The sequence below is a fragment of the Dromaius novaehollandiae genome, chromosome 3, assembly GCF_036370855.1.
Source record: "Dromaius novaehollandiae isolate bDroNov1 chromosome 3, bDroNov1.hap1, whole genome shotgun sequence".
Classification (NCBI taxonomy): domain Eukaryota; kingdom Metazoa; phylum Chordata; class Aves; order Casuariiformes; family Dromaiidae; genus Dromaius; species Dromaius novaehollandiae.
Window position 1 is genome coordinate 75,342,118 of NC_088100.1, and position 14,446 is coordinate 75,356,563.

The following is a 14,446-nucleotide window of genomic DNA, read 5'->3' on the forward strand; positions in this document are numbered from 1 at the left end:
GAAAAGAGCAACACTTCATTTCCAGAAATTAAAAAATGAATGGAAAAATCAAGTTACTGGAGAGCAAAACATGATGGATTATCATATCTGAAAAGAGACAGTGGTATTCTTAGAGTGCACAGTTAATGACAACAGAAAGGAGAAGGAACAGCCCGAGAAATTGCTGAGAAATGTAAGTCAAGAAGGGGATAGAGGGAAGTGTCAGAAGATAATTCTGAAACAACAAAAGATACATTTGGGAGCATTTTTTTTCCCCAACATCTGCCTGGCAAGTGAGGGCTGTTTCCTATCATCACACTTACACCTGCTCATCTGATGAAATGCTCTCTGTGAATATAGCTAGGTCACCAAAATCAGGTCAGTGTTGCATGCCTGTCTAGTACTGGCACAGGCTACAGAACCAAAGTATAGTGGCTAGCTCAAGAATGACTGTCAACAAGAGACCACATAGACAAAAGCTAATGGGAGAAAAACAGTCAAAAAGTGTGGTGAGTCCTACTGTAGTCAAAGCTACCTGAGGTTAAATCACAGGACTGGGAAACAATGTTTAAAACATTGAACAATCTTTTAACTTCTACCATTATTGCCTCCGTAAAGTGCTTTGGGGTTAAATCATTTGTGTTAAATTTCTGTGGGCACTTTAAACAAAACATGATTAGCAGAGAAATCAAATCACATTCCTCTGATATCAAACACTTGTGTTAGCGAAATTTCATGGAGTACCAATGAAAGTATCACTGGTTTACTCTGGTGAAGTGATTTGCATTGTACAACTCTTGCTCTGCTTGGTGCAACTCCATTGAGTAACCCAGACCTAACCAGTGAACCAGACTCTTCAACATCACAAAACATCAAGTTCTGACCCCAGCATAAATAGTCAAGAGTCATATTCCTTGAAACCTAGGCCAAAGATGTGAAAAGAGATGGAAGAAGAATAAGAAAAACTGCTGCAGACCTGCTTTAGGCAATGACTCAAGAATGGCCTAGACTACGGCTGTCTTCTGAGCCACAGTACAAAATGGTGCCCTTGTCAGAGCATACATTGAGCATAGTATGCTCAGAGCATTGTATGTAAGAACTTTCCAAGACGGAGATTTCAAATAAAGTCAACGTGTTTAGAATAAAGTTGATATTCTTCTACAGTTTCATTGAACAATATCAGCTAGATCAGAAAATGTCATTAATTACCATCGTAACTACATTGGAAAGCCTAAACCTAAGTCTGCAAAACAAGGTCATCAAACATTGTTTTCCTCCTCTCAATAGTCTTATTTTAAATTGCTATAAAGCAGGATAACTCATCATAAAAAATAAGGAGATAGCTCTTATCAAGTGTTTGCCTTGAAAAATGCTAATATCAGGATGAGAAAGAAAGAGGGAACAGTAAAAGTGGAACAGAAAAGGAAGGAAAAGGAGTATCAAGAATTAGACAGTGAAAAACTGAGCAGAAAAAAGAGAAAAAGCGTTGAGAAATAATGACAATGAGTATAAACTTAGGAAGTCTAAAGTTTAGATATAGAGAGTGAGAGAGAGGGAAAGAAGACAGAACAACCCAGTGAGCAGTGCCTTTGTGCTTTCTGAAGAACAGCATAGCTTCAAGGAAGAACCTTATGAAGAGTTTTGTATTTCACAAAGTCTACTAATAAACATTTTACTATAGTGGAGTTTGCAGACAGATGGAAATAAGCTGTCCAAATCTCCCTGCAGAAGGAACTTCCTGGAATCAAATGTAAAAACAGTTCTAGATTCCACATGAGTTTTTGTTCCTTTTTGTTGAAAGCCAGAGATCAGATATGAGTGTTACAAGGAACTGAGAGACTGACAGTAGAAGCAAGCTGCCTCTGAGACAGCCTACACCTCACAACTTGATACTAGACATATGAAGGAAGAGTATGAATCAGAAGAACATGAAATGACTGTAACATTTGAGACCAGGCAAGATGCAAGGAAGGATCCTAGAGGACCTGCTTGTTCATCATGTATTTATGATACCTTGTCTATTGAAAACCCTCCATAACTAGAAAGTTTCAGCATGAGTTCAGATCTTTGGGCTACACTACAACAAAATTTAAGCAGCAGTCGTCATGCTGTGCCTCTCCTGAGGAAAAGGTAAGATTATGGGATTACATTCCAGAATATTTTAACACTGACCCACAGTATCTGGTTAGCTGAGATGCCGATATCATTAAATAAGGGAGGTAAATATTTAAATTATTATTTATAAAAATATTTAGAATGAAGCATTCCTGCCTGACTGTGTTTACAAAACTTAGTTTGGGATAGACAAGTGACTCACACATACCTCCCACAAATTTTTAGGCATGTACTTAACTATAAAAACAGGAGAAATCCCAGGGATCTGAAGAGAACCACCAGATTCCCCCAAAGATAAAAGTTAAGGAAAATATACAGGAAATGGAAATGTTTGCAGGACTGGAATCTGTATACTAGATTTTTCTTCCTTGAACTAACTTTTACTTTTTAAAGTGATTTTAAATCAGATATTTGTATTTACAATGTATATTTCATATTTATGCAGCTCTATAGCTATCCCTGCTGTGTTGCAGCTCTGATTCATTGGTACGCTGATGAATGCTTATGTATTAGTACTGCAGATTAGAGCACCATTTCAATTTTTTTCCTTTCTAACAGGGATATTTCTGTCTCTTCCCTTTCTCTCCTCCTTGCTAGGCAGCTTTTCATGTACTTTACTCTGTGTGCAGAGACTGCTCTAACATCTCTGATCTTTGTGCAAATGTAGGGGCCTACAGATACAAACCAGTATGCAGAACAAAGAATGTAACTAGTATAAACTTCTTCAATCTTTTATCAGTAAACAACTTTGAGTTAGCTCTTATGAGATAACTGAAATGAACTGTTTATACATTGCCAGGCCTTGACGCTGCAGATCTTCATACACATTCTTAACGATAGCAAGGTGAGTAGTCACATTATCTTCAGTGGATGTACTCAAATGTACACAAAAGTTATTGTGGGAATGAAGCTCTAGTTGGCTGTAAGTTAGCTAGCTAATCAGATCAGAAGCTACAGTATACCTGCCTGCACTGATGTCTACAGTGAATCTCCTGGTTAATACATTTTTAATTCAGTTTGGTAAAGAGAGAGAGAATCTGCTGGTGAGTCTAATGTATTTGCACTGCTCTGTCTAGAGTGAGTGATGCTGGAATAGCCGGCATTCCTGTGCCCTTGTACCAGCATTCATCACTCCATTAAGCTGTTACAATTTAGTGAGCCGAGAGAAAACTATTCCCTTTTTTTCAGGTTATTTTTCTGTTGGATCAGCAAGTTGAACTGAGCTGAACGCCTCCGCACAAGTGTTGGCACATCTTGTGTCAGCAACAGGAAGAGGGGACCATGGAGCTGAATCCATGGTGGAATGTGGCTTATGGCACCTCCCTGCTTGGTGGTGCTGAATCATTAGCTAGACTCAAACTGCAACTTCCAATTACTCTAGCAGGGTGAAGTTTCAGAGCAGTTAAACCTGATCTAACTTTGGGCTTCCTCCCTGGCAATGCCAGCTATGCCTTCCTGTCCCCTTTCCTGTGCTGCTGTCAGTGTTTTGGCAGATATGCAGTGAGCCACTTCAGGGCACTGATACAGCTAAAATCAGGGCACTGATACAGCTGAAAACTAACCTAGCAAAAAAAACTCAACAAAAACAACAACAACAACAAAACAATGGGTACAATAGCTTTTGGCCAGACCAGCATCCTTAACTGCCCTGCTGCAGGAGAACTAATGTGAGTGAAAGGAAGGAGTGAGAATATGTAGTTGAGAGAAGAAAGGAGGAAGAGATTAGATCATGGCACCTTGGAATCAGATTAAACTGCCATGGAGGCAGATCTTTAATGCTGTCCTACTCCTTTGGAAACCAGGGAATCGGATGGGAAAAACAGAATCAACAATTTCAGTAATAGGCTTTTTGGCATTTCTTTCCGCAAAAAACTTTTGGAAAGCACTCATAATCGGTGAAAAGGATTTATTTACACAAGTAAGGCAACTGTCTCTGTTTAAAGAGTATTTTTCCCCTCTCCCTTCATGCCTCTTCCTACTTTCAAAGGTGCTCCTCATCTTAAGTGCGATTTCATAAAAATTAAAAGAGAAGTCCTTCTTCTGAATCTTAAACACCCCAGTTAAAATTCCCTAATGCCTGGAAATAATCTATTGTACAAGTTCTGTACTGACTGGGTCTCCTCAGTAATCTTGGAGGCAGTAGTAGTAGGACAGGATTTCTTCCACTTCTTTTGACGAAGCTGCAGTCTTGTGCAAGCCTCCCCTCCTGCCCACAATTTGAAATAGCGGATAATTTCCACACCACAGTAGCTCTCCTGCTGTAGTAATAGTTCCTGCAGCTATATAACCAACCACATTGCTGTCAAGTCTCTCTTACTCAGTCTTTTTCTTGGATGATCTTAGTTTTCCAGTCTCTCCCAAGACTAGACTTTACAGTGTATTTTGAATAACTTATTCAAAATTCTGTTTAACTTTTTCAAATAATGTCTCTACAATTCAGTTATCATGTCATTCACAGTAGATTTCATGGGACGAGGTGCAGCTCACCTAACGTCAATTACCTAAAAATTAACCAGCTAGTCAACACACCACCCAGCCTCAAAGCTCCTTTCTGTAGCTAGTGGACACATGCAGGGCAAGCAATCCACCCCCTCCTAAGGCGCGTGTTTCAGACAGCGGGATGAGTCACTCCCTGGAGCCGCGCCTGTGGCAGCTGAGGACGCCTAGACAACAGGTTTACACCAAGCACCCAAATTTCACACTGCAGAACTTAGAGGGCCTGAATCTCAGCCTGTTTCATGTGCTCGTGTAGCAGGGACCCTGCACAGTCACTGCACGAGCGCCCGGATGCCACAAGGGCTGAAGCGAACGCGGTTGCCGTTGGGCGGCGGCAGGCGAAGGGCGCCTGCGCCCGCCCTGCCTGAGGAGCGCGCCAACGCGCCAACAGCGCCGCGTAACAGCCGCAGCTGCGCGCGCGCCCGCCCGCTGCGGGGGCGCGCGAGCCAAGCACGGGCGGGGCCGGCGCGGCGGGGGGCGGGGAGGGCGGGGGAAGGGGTGCTAACATGTGACCGCCGGGCCGCGGGCGCAGCCCGCGCGCTCACATGACGGCGCTCACATGACCGGGGAGTGGGCGGGCGGAGATCACATGACCTGCCGCTGGCCGCCGCCGCTGACGTCTCGGGGCAGCTGCGTCCGCCCGTCCCGGCCCGCCGGTCCCGCGCCCATGGCACTCGCCACCTGCCGCCCGCGGGGCCCGCTCCGCGTCCCGGCCCTCGCCTCGCTGCTCCTCACCCTCCTGTCGCTCCCCCTGCGGCCGAGGGCAGGCGGCGGGGCCGCCGCGGCCCCGACCGACGCCTACCGGGAGCTGTGCAGGTGGGCGGCGGCGGCGCATCCCGGGGGGGGGCGGTGCCGGTGCCCCCCCTCCGCGGGGCCGCATATGCACAGGCGGGGGGGGCGGGCCGGGCCTGCCCTGCCCTGCCCTGCCCGGTGCCCCCGGCGCGCCGCCGTTCCCGGCTGGCGGTGCTGGGGGAGGGAGGGAAGGGGGCGCTCGGCCTTCCCCGGGCCGGGGGCCGGGGTCGGCTCTGCTGTGTCGGTCCCCTTAAAAAGGGGCTATAAACTTCAGGGCTGCTGCTGGGTGGCGATATGGTGCAGTCTGCTGCGGGGCTGCATCATGTGGGTCGGGAGCTGTGAAAATTGCTCTGTTAAAGTTGCCTCTGGTCAGGACTGCTAGTCTGTGCAACTGTATCTGCCCTACTTTGGGGGAGGAGGGGAAAAAAAGTGGTTTGGAAGGAAGGTAACTTTATAGCCTTCTTTTTACTCAGGATATCACCAAGTGCCATTAAGTTACTTAAAGATGAGTTAAGCAAGCCTTAGAAACAAGAACTACTATGTGGAAAACACACTGTTCTTCATGTTTTGTCCTGTTTCTATTCTGAATTTAGTCAGGAATCTAGTTTGGCAAACATATCTTGCTAGTCCTCATTGCTTCTGCTTTGAACTGGGGTTACTCTGCAGTACTCACAGGAATATTCTGTCCTGATGAACAGGACACTGGACAATACTTGACAAGCATCAATGCAGCCCAGTAGAGGAAGCAGTGAGGGCATAGTTTGGGTCACTAGTACTTATATGAAAAAGGGGGGAAAATAGGTTTGCTTACAAGGTTAGCACATTAGGGTGGCAGAAGAAGCTTTTTTAATGTGACCTTGCTGCTTGTGAAGTTGAGACATAAATGAGACACTTGCCTCTTCTAGAGGGTGTTTAAACCCTTTGACTTTTTCTTTAAGCTATCCTAAGTGATTTAATCCTCAAGCAGCTTCTATTTTGAAAATAGTGTTCAGTCCTGTCAGTGTACTTGTTCTGGTTTGCTTGAATGACTCTTTGCTAGAGGAGTATTTTGGAATGCCCATCAGAAACATGTAGCTTTGCTTTGAATGTGAGAGTTACTTAAACTGGTTTCCCTTTGTTACTGGCAAATGGAAGGTAAGTTGTGGAATAGATGAGGTAGTCTGTGGCTTTCCTTTTAAGTTGGGCCTACATCAAAAACCTGTACTTGCTATTGTGCCATGGTGGAAAAACTACTTTGCAGAACTGTTGCCTGGCAATCTAGAATGTGTGGAGAAAAAAAGCAAGAACTTGTGGTTTGACAGTTTTGAAAACCCCGTGGAGATCTGCAGTGAAGTGTCATACCAGATACAGTGCAGAAAAGCTACCAAATGAGGAATGACGCAGTTGGGTAACTTGAATGCTTATACTGCTGACCGATGTGTCATCCAGAAGCCACACATGGGTCTTCAGGACAAATTTCTGACCAATTTATCTTTGGATTGTTTTAAGACAAGATTTTTGACTTGTCTAATAAGAATGTGAGAACTGTTTCTTGTGCCCTGGCTTTTGTGTGGCCTAACAGGGCTCATGCAGCTTCAGTGACCTCTCAGTGTCTGATGTGCAAATGTCAAAAGCTGGGCAAGGAAGGAAAAGGTTTGTGATAGAGTAGAGTGCTCCCAGAGTTTTCCTTTTCTGAAACTTTGTCAACTGTCACGGCTTGTAGTGACTGTTTTTGTCATGCTTTTTACATGGTTACTTTTAAAGCTGACTGTGCTGTTGAGTAGCTTGTAATTATAATTCTGTTTTCATCTTCTGTGTAGAGTTTCAAGTCTCTAGGATTACTGCAATATAAACACCTGGGAAATAATACAGGATTTAGTTGGATATATGGAGTTACTAGTCAGTTCAGTCTTTTCCCTCATTCTTCTGTCTTCTCCTTGCATCATTCATGTTACAACAGAAGAGAACCAACATTTTAATTATCCTTATGAAGAAGAAATTTGCCTCAGAATTAATTCTGTGAACTGTTCTTTAAATCTGGTTACCTCTCTAAAAGCAAACAAAAAATGCCACTGACTGCTTGGACTAAACTTCAGTGTAACATCAGGGAAGTTCCTGTAAAACTTCTTGCGAACTTTTTTTAGAGGAGGAGGAATGTTTTGAGTGTTACATCAGAGCAGCAAATACAAAACACTGTCTTGCCCTGGATGAAATGTTACTTGATGACAAGTAATATTTTTTGCCTTCTGTGCAAGGATAGGGATCACTGCATAACTTCTATAACTCTTAATTTCCTGAATGACAGGATAAGTTCTTAGCAATCCTGTGATGTATAGCAGTTCTGTTATGCTGAATTACTAATTATCAAATTATCTGACTAATGTGTCATTTTCAAATGACACAACTTTTACAATTGACTGTACATACAGTTCATTTAAACACTTTTCAGCATTTCTCATGGAACTAATACTTGGCTCTCTTGATTTACTGAAGCCTTGGGTTTAGTGTTCAGCTCAGCCTTGGTGAAGAAGCATGAGCTGAGTGCAGAGAGATGACCTTTTGTTGAACTTACTTAGCCCAGTAAAGTGCTTTGACATCTTTTAAGTGGGAGTGTTATAAATAATTCATTATTGGGCTTATTTGCATATGTGCATGGTTGCTTCATATGCCTTGGAAGCATCCATTTTGATGGTGTAGAAACTCCTCCTCAGTACATGAACTTCCTATAGCTCTTACATACTTGAACTTCAAATTGCTATCTTTTTCTTACACATATGTTGCATGATGTGGTGGATGCAGCTTACAGTGTTTATCATGAAAGACAAAGTGCCTACAAGGAGGAAGTTAAACAGCTTGTGGTAGAGTTGTAAGGCAATTACACGTGATACATAGGCAAGAAAACTTGCCTGAAGACATGCATTGTGCCGTGGTTAGAAAAAGTGATAGGTAAACTGGAGCAGAACTAAGCGTGAGTAGGGAGGGATGTGTTAACAAGACTATTTCCTTCAGCTCTTCAAACACAGCTATGGCTTTGTATTTTCTGCTGTTCAGTCTCATTTTTTCTTGGTATGGAAACAAATTTCTTTGCTATGTGTATTTGTGGTAGGTGCATCTAATAGTGAAAAGTGGTACATCTAAGCTTCTAGTTTCAAATTTGAAATGGTCATTGTGGAAATTGTTCCCAAGCTTGTCTCCCTGTGATCATGTTAGTTAAAGCTGCTTATAAACAGCTTCAGATACTAATCTCATCTCTGCAATATTTTCAGAGCTGAGGTGTTGCTGAGTGCAAAACTGTGCAAGGGTTTACTCTTAGACAAAAGACTGAGAACCAGTGAATTGTGCGTGGGTTCTCAGAAAGCCACTCAAAGTCCTTCTTGTGTGTCAACGCATTTGAAGCAGATAACTATTATTCAAACCTCAAAGTGGCTTATGGCTCTAGCTTGAGGAACGCCATGCTGTGACAGCTTCTGAGCTTCTGCAAGTCATCTGATTTTAGTGCCTGAGCTGAAAATTACCTTGCTTCAGAAGGTAGTTTAGGCTCACTATTTTTTTTTCTGCCTTACTACTCTTTTTCTGACTTGCTTCTTTGTTTCGTCAGAAAATGCAGAGCACTTTTCTGATCTTATGCTTGCCAAAAAATAATGGGTTTTGTATGCTATAGTTTGTATCTCAAAAATAAAACTAGGTACCTGGAAGGCCTGACCTGCAAGCAAGTTTATTCCAAATAGCTTGTTCGTTTGTATCTTGCTTACGCAGCGACTTTCAGCAGTAGCCTGGATTGGTGCTGCCTTAAACAGGGAATCCTCCCTGCCTTCTGCTGCCTTCTGTGTGTGGCCAGTCACTGTAAGTTAGACCAGGGAACTGACCTGACTCAGTCCCCGCTCTGCATGCACGTGCACACACCTATTTTGCTAAGTTAACTTTGAGCCACAGCAATTCTGAGATCCAGCTTGTCTCATAAGCAGAGGTCAGCAGAGGAGAGGAGGGAAAGGAGAGAACGTGTCTCAAAACAGTTTCTCAAATTCAGACCTCTAACTGGGATGGCCTAGGGTTTGTTTTTGCAGAAGTGACAGTGACACTTATTTCTTGCTAAAACTGTTATTTGACTGTTTAAATTAAGATGAGGTACTTCTAAACCATGCTTGATCCTAGCTCCAGAACTGCACCAGAAGTGGCTATTTGAATGGTGTGATCCATGGGGTAGTTATTTTATTGAATCCTTTGGGCAGTGAGTGCATTAGCACCACCTTAGTGCTACTCTCACTTAGTGTTGCCAGGGAATGTGTGCGCTTTGGTACCTGAGTCTGTGCAGCCATGAAAGTTGCCATGCTTATGCAGCCACTTTCAGTGGTGGCCTGGATTGGTGCTGCATTACAGGGGTGGTCTTCCCTGCCTTGTGCTGCTGTGTGTGCCCTGAGAGAGTTGGGCACTTCATGGTTTAGTAGCACTGAAGTTTTTTTGATCTCTTCCTCACATTGGAGTACAAACCTAGTTCACATCCTGTTTGCAGATTGCATTTTAGAAATAGCTGCCGTGGGTATTTTTTCTTCTCGGATTGCACTTGCTAATTTTGCTCTAACTGCAGTCAAAAGCAGGCAGGGAAGCTTATTGTTCCCCCATGCCGCCTGAGCTATCACTCTTCGAATCTGTTTGTATAACAGCTCCCTAAACTAGCTCAACTGGAACGAATCTGAGATAGCTTAAGTGCTTTAAATAACAGACGTTTGCTGGCTGGATGACTTTGGCTGGACTAGGTAAAAGGATGATTATGTGGAGAATAACCACTAGTACAAGGTGGCTGCTGAGCAGCTGGAAGAAGCTGATTCAAGTGGCTGAGCTGCAGTCAGGAGATGTGATTGCAGACAGATTGTTTCCATTACTGGATGCAGTGGAGAGATCAGTTTGTAGTCTATTGGAAAGTAGAGCACATGCCACAGGGCTGCAACTTGAAACTGTTCTCAGGCACTGATTTATTGCTGGCAGCTGTGTTTGTGAAAGAATTCTTGCTTTCACTGTGAAAGTGTATTTTGCATCTCTTAGTTTAGAGCAACTGCTCAGACTACATCCAGCCTGCGGTCATGCCTCAGTGTGTTTTGTCAGTGCTATGAATAAATCCTTTCCCTGCACCTCCCTGCCCATTAAAAGTAGTCCATTGAACTACTTCTTTAAAAGTAGTATTACTCTGAAACCACTAGTGATATTTTTTTATTATTATTTTGTAGGCTTAATCTTTTTTTTTCATTGAAGGTGTGATTTGGAACATGAGTAACACTGGAGGTTCTTTCTTCCTGCCCACAGATTGTTTGGAAAAATTCCTCACACTTTGCTGCCTATGCCTCTGTGAAAGGGCAGAGGGAAAAGCTCATTGTAGTGACTGTTTTGTTTCTGTACATGTGCATTCTCATCTTGTTTCTCTGTTGCTTCTGGCATGTGGGTAAACTGACTTAAAGATGCTGGATTTCCTCTGTTTCATGATAACATCAAATGGGGAAAGCAAAGCACTTCACCTCTAACAGAAACATAATTCTGTTATATGAAGGATTTAGTCTTATTCAATTCACAGAGAAATGTTAATTTTCAAATTTTCTAAAAGAGTACTAAAAACACTTTAGCTCAAGCAGAAGGTTTGATGCCTTGGTATTACATAAGCTACCTTTTTCTTGTTTTCCAAAAGCAGTCAAAACGAAGCACTTGAGCCTTGTGGGAACTTCTCAGCAAAATGCTAACTTTTCAGGGCTTCATCTTGGATAAATCCTATTCTGATAGGAGTGTGTTTTCTGCTAGGGGGGAAAAAATGGCATTAGTCTAAATCCTTTACTGTTTTCAGAGCCCTTGAAGGTATAGTCAGGTGGTTCTTTTTTGTATGTCTTGTCCAATTTCCTTCCTGTCCTGAACTCTTATTCTGTACTGTAGGTTAATTCTCATCTTCCTGCATAGGGGTTGTCTTTATCCACTAAAGAAGTGCAAGAAACTGGCTCAGAGAACTAATTAGTACAATTGTGAAATATCAGTTCTGCATACTTACGTCTAGGATTGAGACACAAAATCCTTGTATATGATTTTGCTGATTTGAAAAAAAAATAGTTGCCTTATTAGTATTTTAGGTATGACTCAGTACCTGGTAAGTTACTTGCTTTTTGAGCCTTATTATTGTGGTAAGTCATGAAGGTTTTTTTCTCTTTGCAAGGGCGATCTTGTACTTGTCCCCAGCTTATTCCAGGTATTAGCAGAATGAAATTAATAGGGCTTCTGTAGTACAGGGAAACCAAGAACCCCTTGTCAGTAATTAAATGGAAAACTCTGTACTCTCTTACTGCTGGCTCCTTGTGCTGAGATGAGAGATACTGGATTTTGGAGTTCTTAGAGGATTCAAAAGTTAGTCGGGAGTAGAATAAAGTAGCTGAACAACTGTTGCCCCTTCCTCATCTGAGAGTTAGGCTTCAGAAGTGGAACGAGAATGGGCTCTGCTCCTGGCAGTGTCAGGGGCCTTATATCAAATGCTGAAACACCTACAAGCTAGAGATTAAGGCACAGGAACTTGATAGTCCCTTGAGCAAACCTTAGGTGTGAGGGTTCTGGTCAACTTCTAACTTCCTGATGACTGAAAGAGGGGAGTTGAACTTCCTTGCAGGACTTAGCTCTTAATTTTGTTAGGATGTATAGGTTAAGACAAATGCTTCTGTTGGTCTGATAGATGTATTAAACCCTAGCTGAGTTTCAAATATTGGGATTACCTAATAGGTTATTGTGCTGCCGCCAGTCTTCTGATGTGTGATGAGTCTTCATTAAATCCTACTGGAGTTTCCACCTAAGAAGGAAGGGGAGCTGGGGAATCTCTCTTGCAAAAAGCAGTATAGTCCAGAGGAGGCTAAATATTGCCAGAAGAAAATATGTCTGAGCCAAGCTGACTCTGAATGTATAGTGAATTACACATTTAACAGAGCTCGAACCAGAGCATCATGCTAGTAAGCTAACTTGTCTAAAGAGCTTCTAATCCCAGACTAGTTAACCTGGAAGTTACTGAGTGGTGCTATGTCATATTACCAATAACATCTGTGCACTGCACAGTCTGTGCTTGCTGTGAGGGGAAACTAATCCTTATTCCACCTCTAAACTACACATTTGAATTTGTTTAATATTCTTTGTTCTGTTACTCTGATTTCCTCCTCCACTGTATTTAAGCAGAGATTTATGTTTCTTTATTGGGTTTTGCCAGTTGACTTTGTGGCTGTAGTTAACTAGTAATACCTCTTTCATTGAGTGTCTCCTTAATCTCTCTGCTAGCTTGTTTTCCGGCTTCCAGCATAACCCTTCAAAAATTGTTCTTTCAGTATCAGTGTGTAAATGCTTAAAGGTGCAGCTATGGCCTAATATGTATTGCTTACATGTTCCGGTTTGAATGCTCAAAGAACCTCAAACTTTATTATTACTATTTTTTTAATGTGAAGCTTAATGGATCTGCTGCTCTACTCAGGTGTATAATTTTTAAGACTATTATTGGGTATTGCTAAAATGCATTAGTGTGCAGCATAAAAAGTTGTTTGAAAAGTATATTAGGTCCTTAAAGAAGGCTCACCACCTGTAATACTCATTCAGAGTAGCCTTCAAAGAGATTTGAGAGGGAAGAATGGATTGCTAGGTGTTAAAAGAAAGGGGAAAATGGACCAATATGTGCTTCTACTCAAGTGATTAAGTCTGTTTTGTTCTTGGCCTGGACTCAGTAACAACTATTTCCAGTGTTTACTGATCTAGAACATAAGTACGAAGCTCAACTTAGTGGCTGTTTGTTTTAACTAATTTATTTCAGGGGTGGATCTCTAGGAGATGGTAGCACAGCCAGTGTAAATACCAACTGACAGGCTTTTTTTCTTTTTAGTTACACATGGGAAGCAATCGATGCAGACAACCGTGTATTTTATAAAATAAACCTCTGTTATGGTGTACAAGAGTGTGGAAGATCAAGTGCAGTCTGTGCATATGACATCAATAGGAAGACTTATCTGTCAGTAGGTAAGTAAACAATTGACTTTCCTGATAAGGACTTCAGAGTTGTGTTAATGGGTAGTGTCTCAGCAAAGAAATTCAGAAAATAGATGTATTAGCAAAGCATTTTTTTCCTTCTCAAAGCAGTTTAAAACTTTATTTTGTTCTAGATTTGGGAAAGCATGATGTGATTTCAGATCTCTTCATAGGACAGTGAAATCTTTCTTCTGGACTAGTTAATAGTAATCTAGTGTGAAACTACACAGGACATCCCAAGTAGAAGTAAGCGTATCTACCTGTGGCAGGATACGCACTGTGCATAGGCTTGCTTGAAACCTGATATTAAACATAGGATAAAGGTTGGGTTATAACTCTAAAATATACCACATCCTAGCCTGATGTTGCATCAATGTTTCCTCGTGCTACTTGCTATAATGTGATTTTTAGAGCATTGCTAAGCTTCTGGGATGTTTTTGTAAGCTGTTACAGAAAGGGTGTTTATATGCAGTCCTCCATTTTCAGTTACATTCTTCAAATCTGGTGACTGCTTCAGTAGTTCTAAGGTGTCACTGGTATCTTGAAGAGTGGCTTCCCATCTCCCTACATCTCTCCCTTAACTATAGAAATGCTTTGATTTCAGGCTGTGGTCAATCAGTACTTTTCAAAACAAACTACTACTTAAAATGTTGCAACCTAGGCTTAAAATCACTGGGTGCACGGAAAAAAGACAAACAGCCATGAACTAAGATGCACTGTCTAATGCAGTATATATTTTGCATGCAGATCTAAATATTATACTGTCATATTTCTAGACACATGTTTGCATTTGGCTTCATCAATCAGCAGCAGCTCATGCTCTGAACACTACTTGTGTATGTATTTGCACGAGTGATTGCTGCTTTCAAGGTTGCCTCAATACTTCAGCTGATGAAACAACAGTATATAAATACTGATAAGTCAACTATCAGAAAATCTCTTTAGGTGCAACTTCTAACAGAATAAATGGAGAGCTTTCTGAAGGGTAGCATTTTTTTCAGACTGCCTCTTAGTACCTGTAGATCTGAGGCATAAATTTGGCTGTCTTTGCCAATCCACTTTCCAT

General features: G+C 42.0%; 1 protein-coding gene across 1 annotated transcript in view; it reads left to right on the forward strand.

Moving 5' to 3' along the window:
- Nucleotides 1-5,124: 5,124 nt before the first annotated feature.
- Nucleotides 5,125-14,446, forward strand: part of IGF2R (insulin like growth factor 2 receptor) — a 60,146-nt gene continuing 50,824 nt past the window's right edge. The window contains exons 1-2 of the mRNA XM_026109885.2: nucleotides 5,125-5,406; nucleotides 13,238-13,371. Of these exons, the coding sequence (XP_025965670.2) occupies nucleotides 5,150-5,406; nucleotides 13,238-13,371 (391 nt within the window). The 5' untranslated portion in view covers nucleotides 5,125-5,149. The remainder of the gene's footprint in view (nucleotides 5,407-13,237; nucleotides 13,372-14,446) is intronic.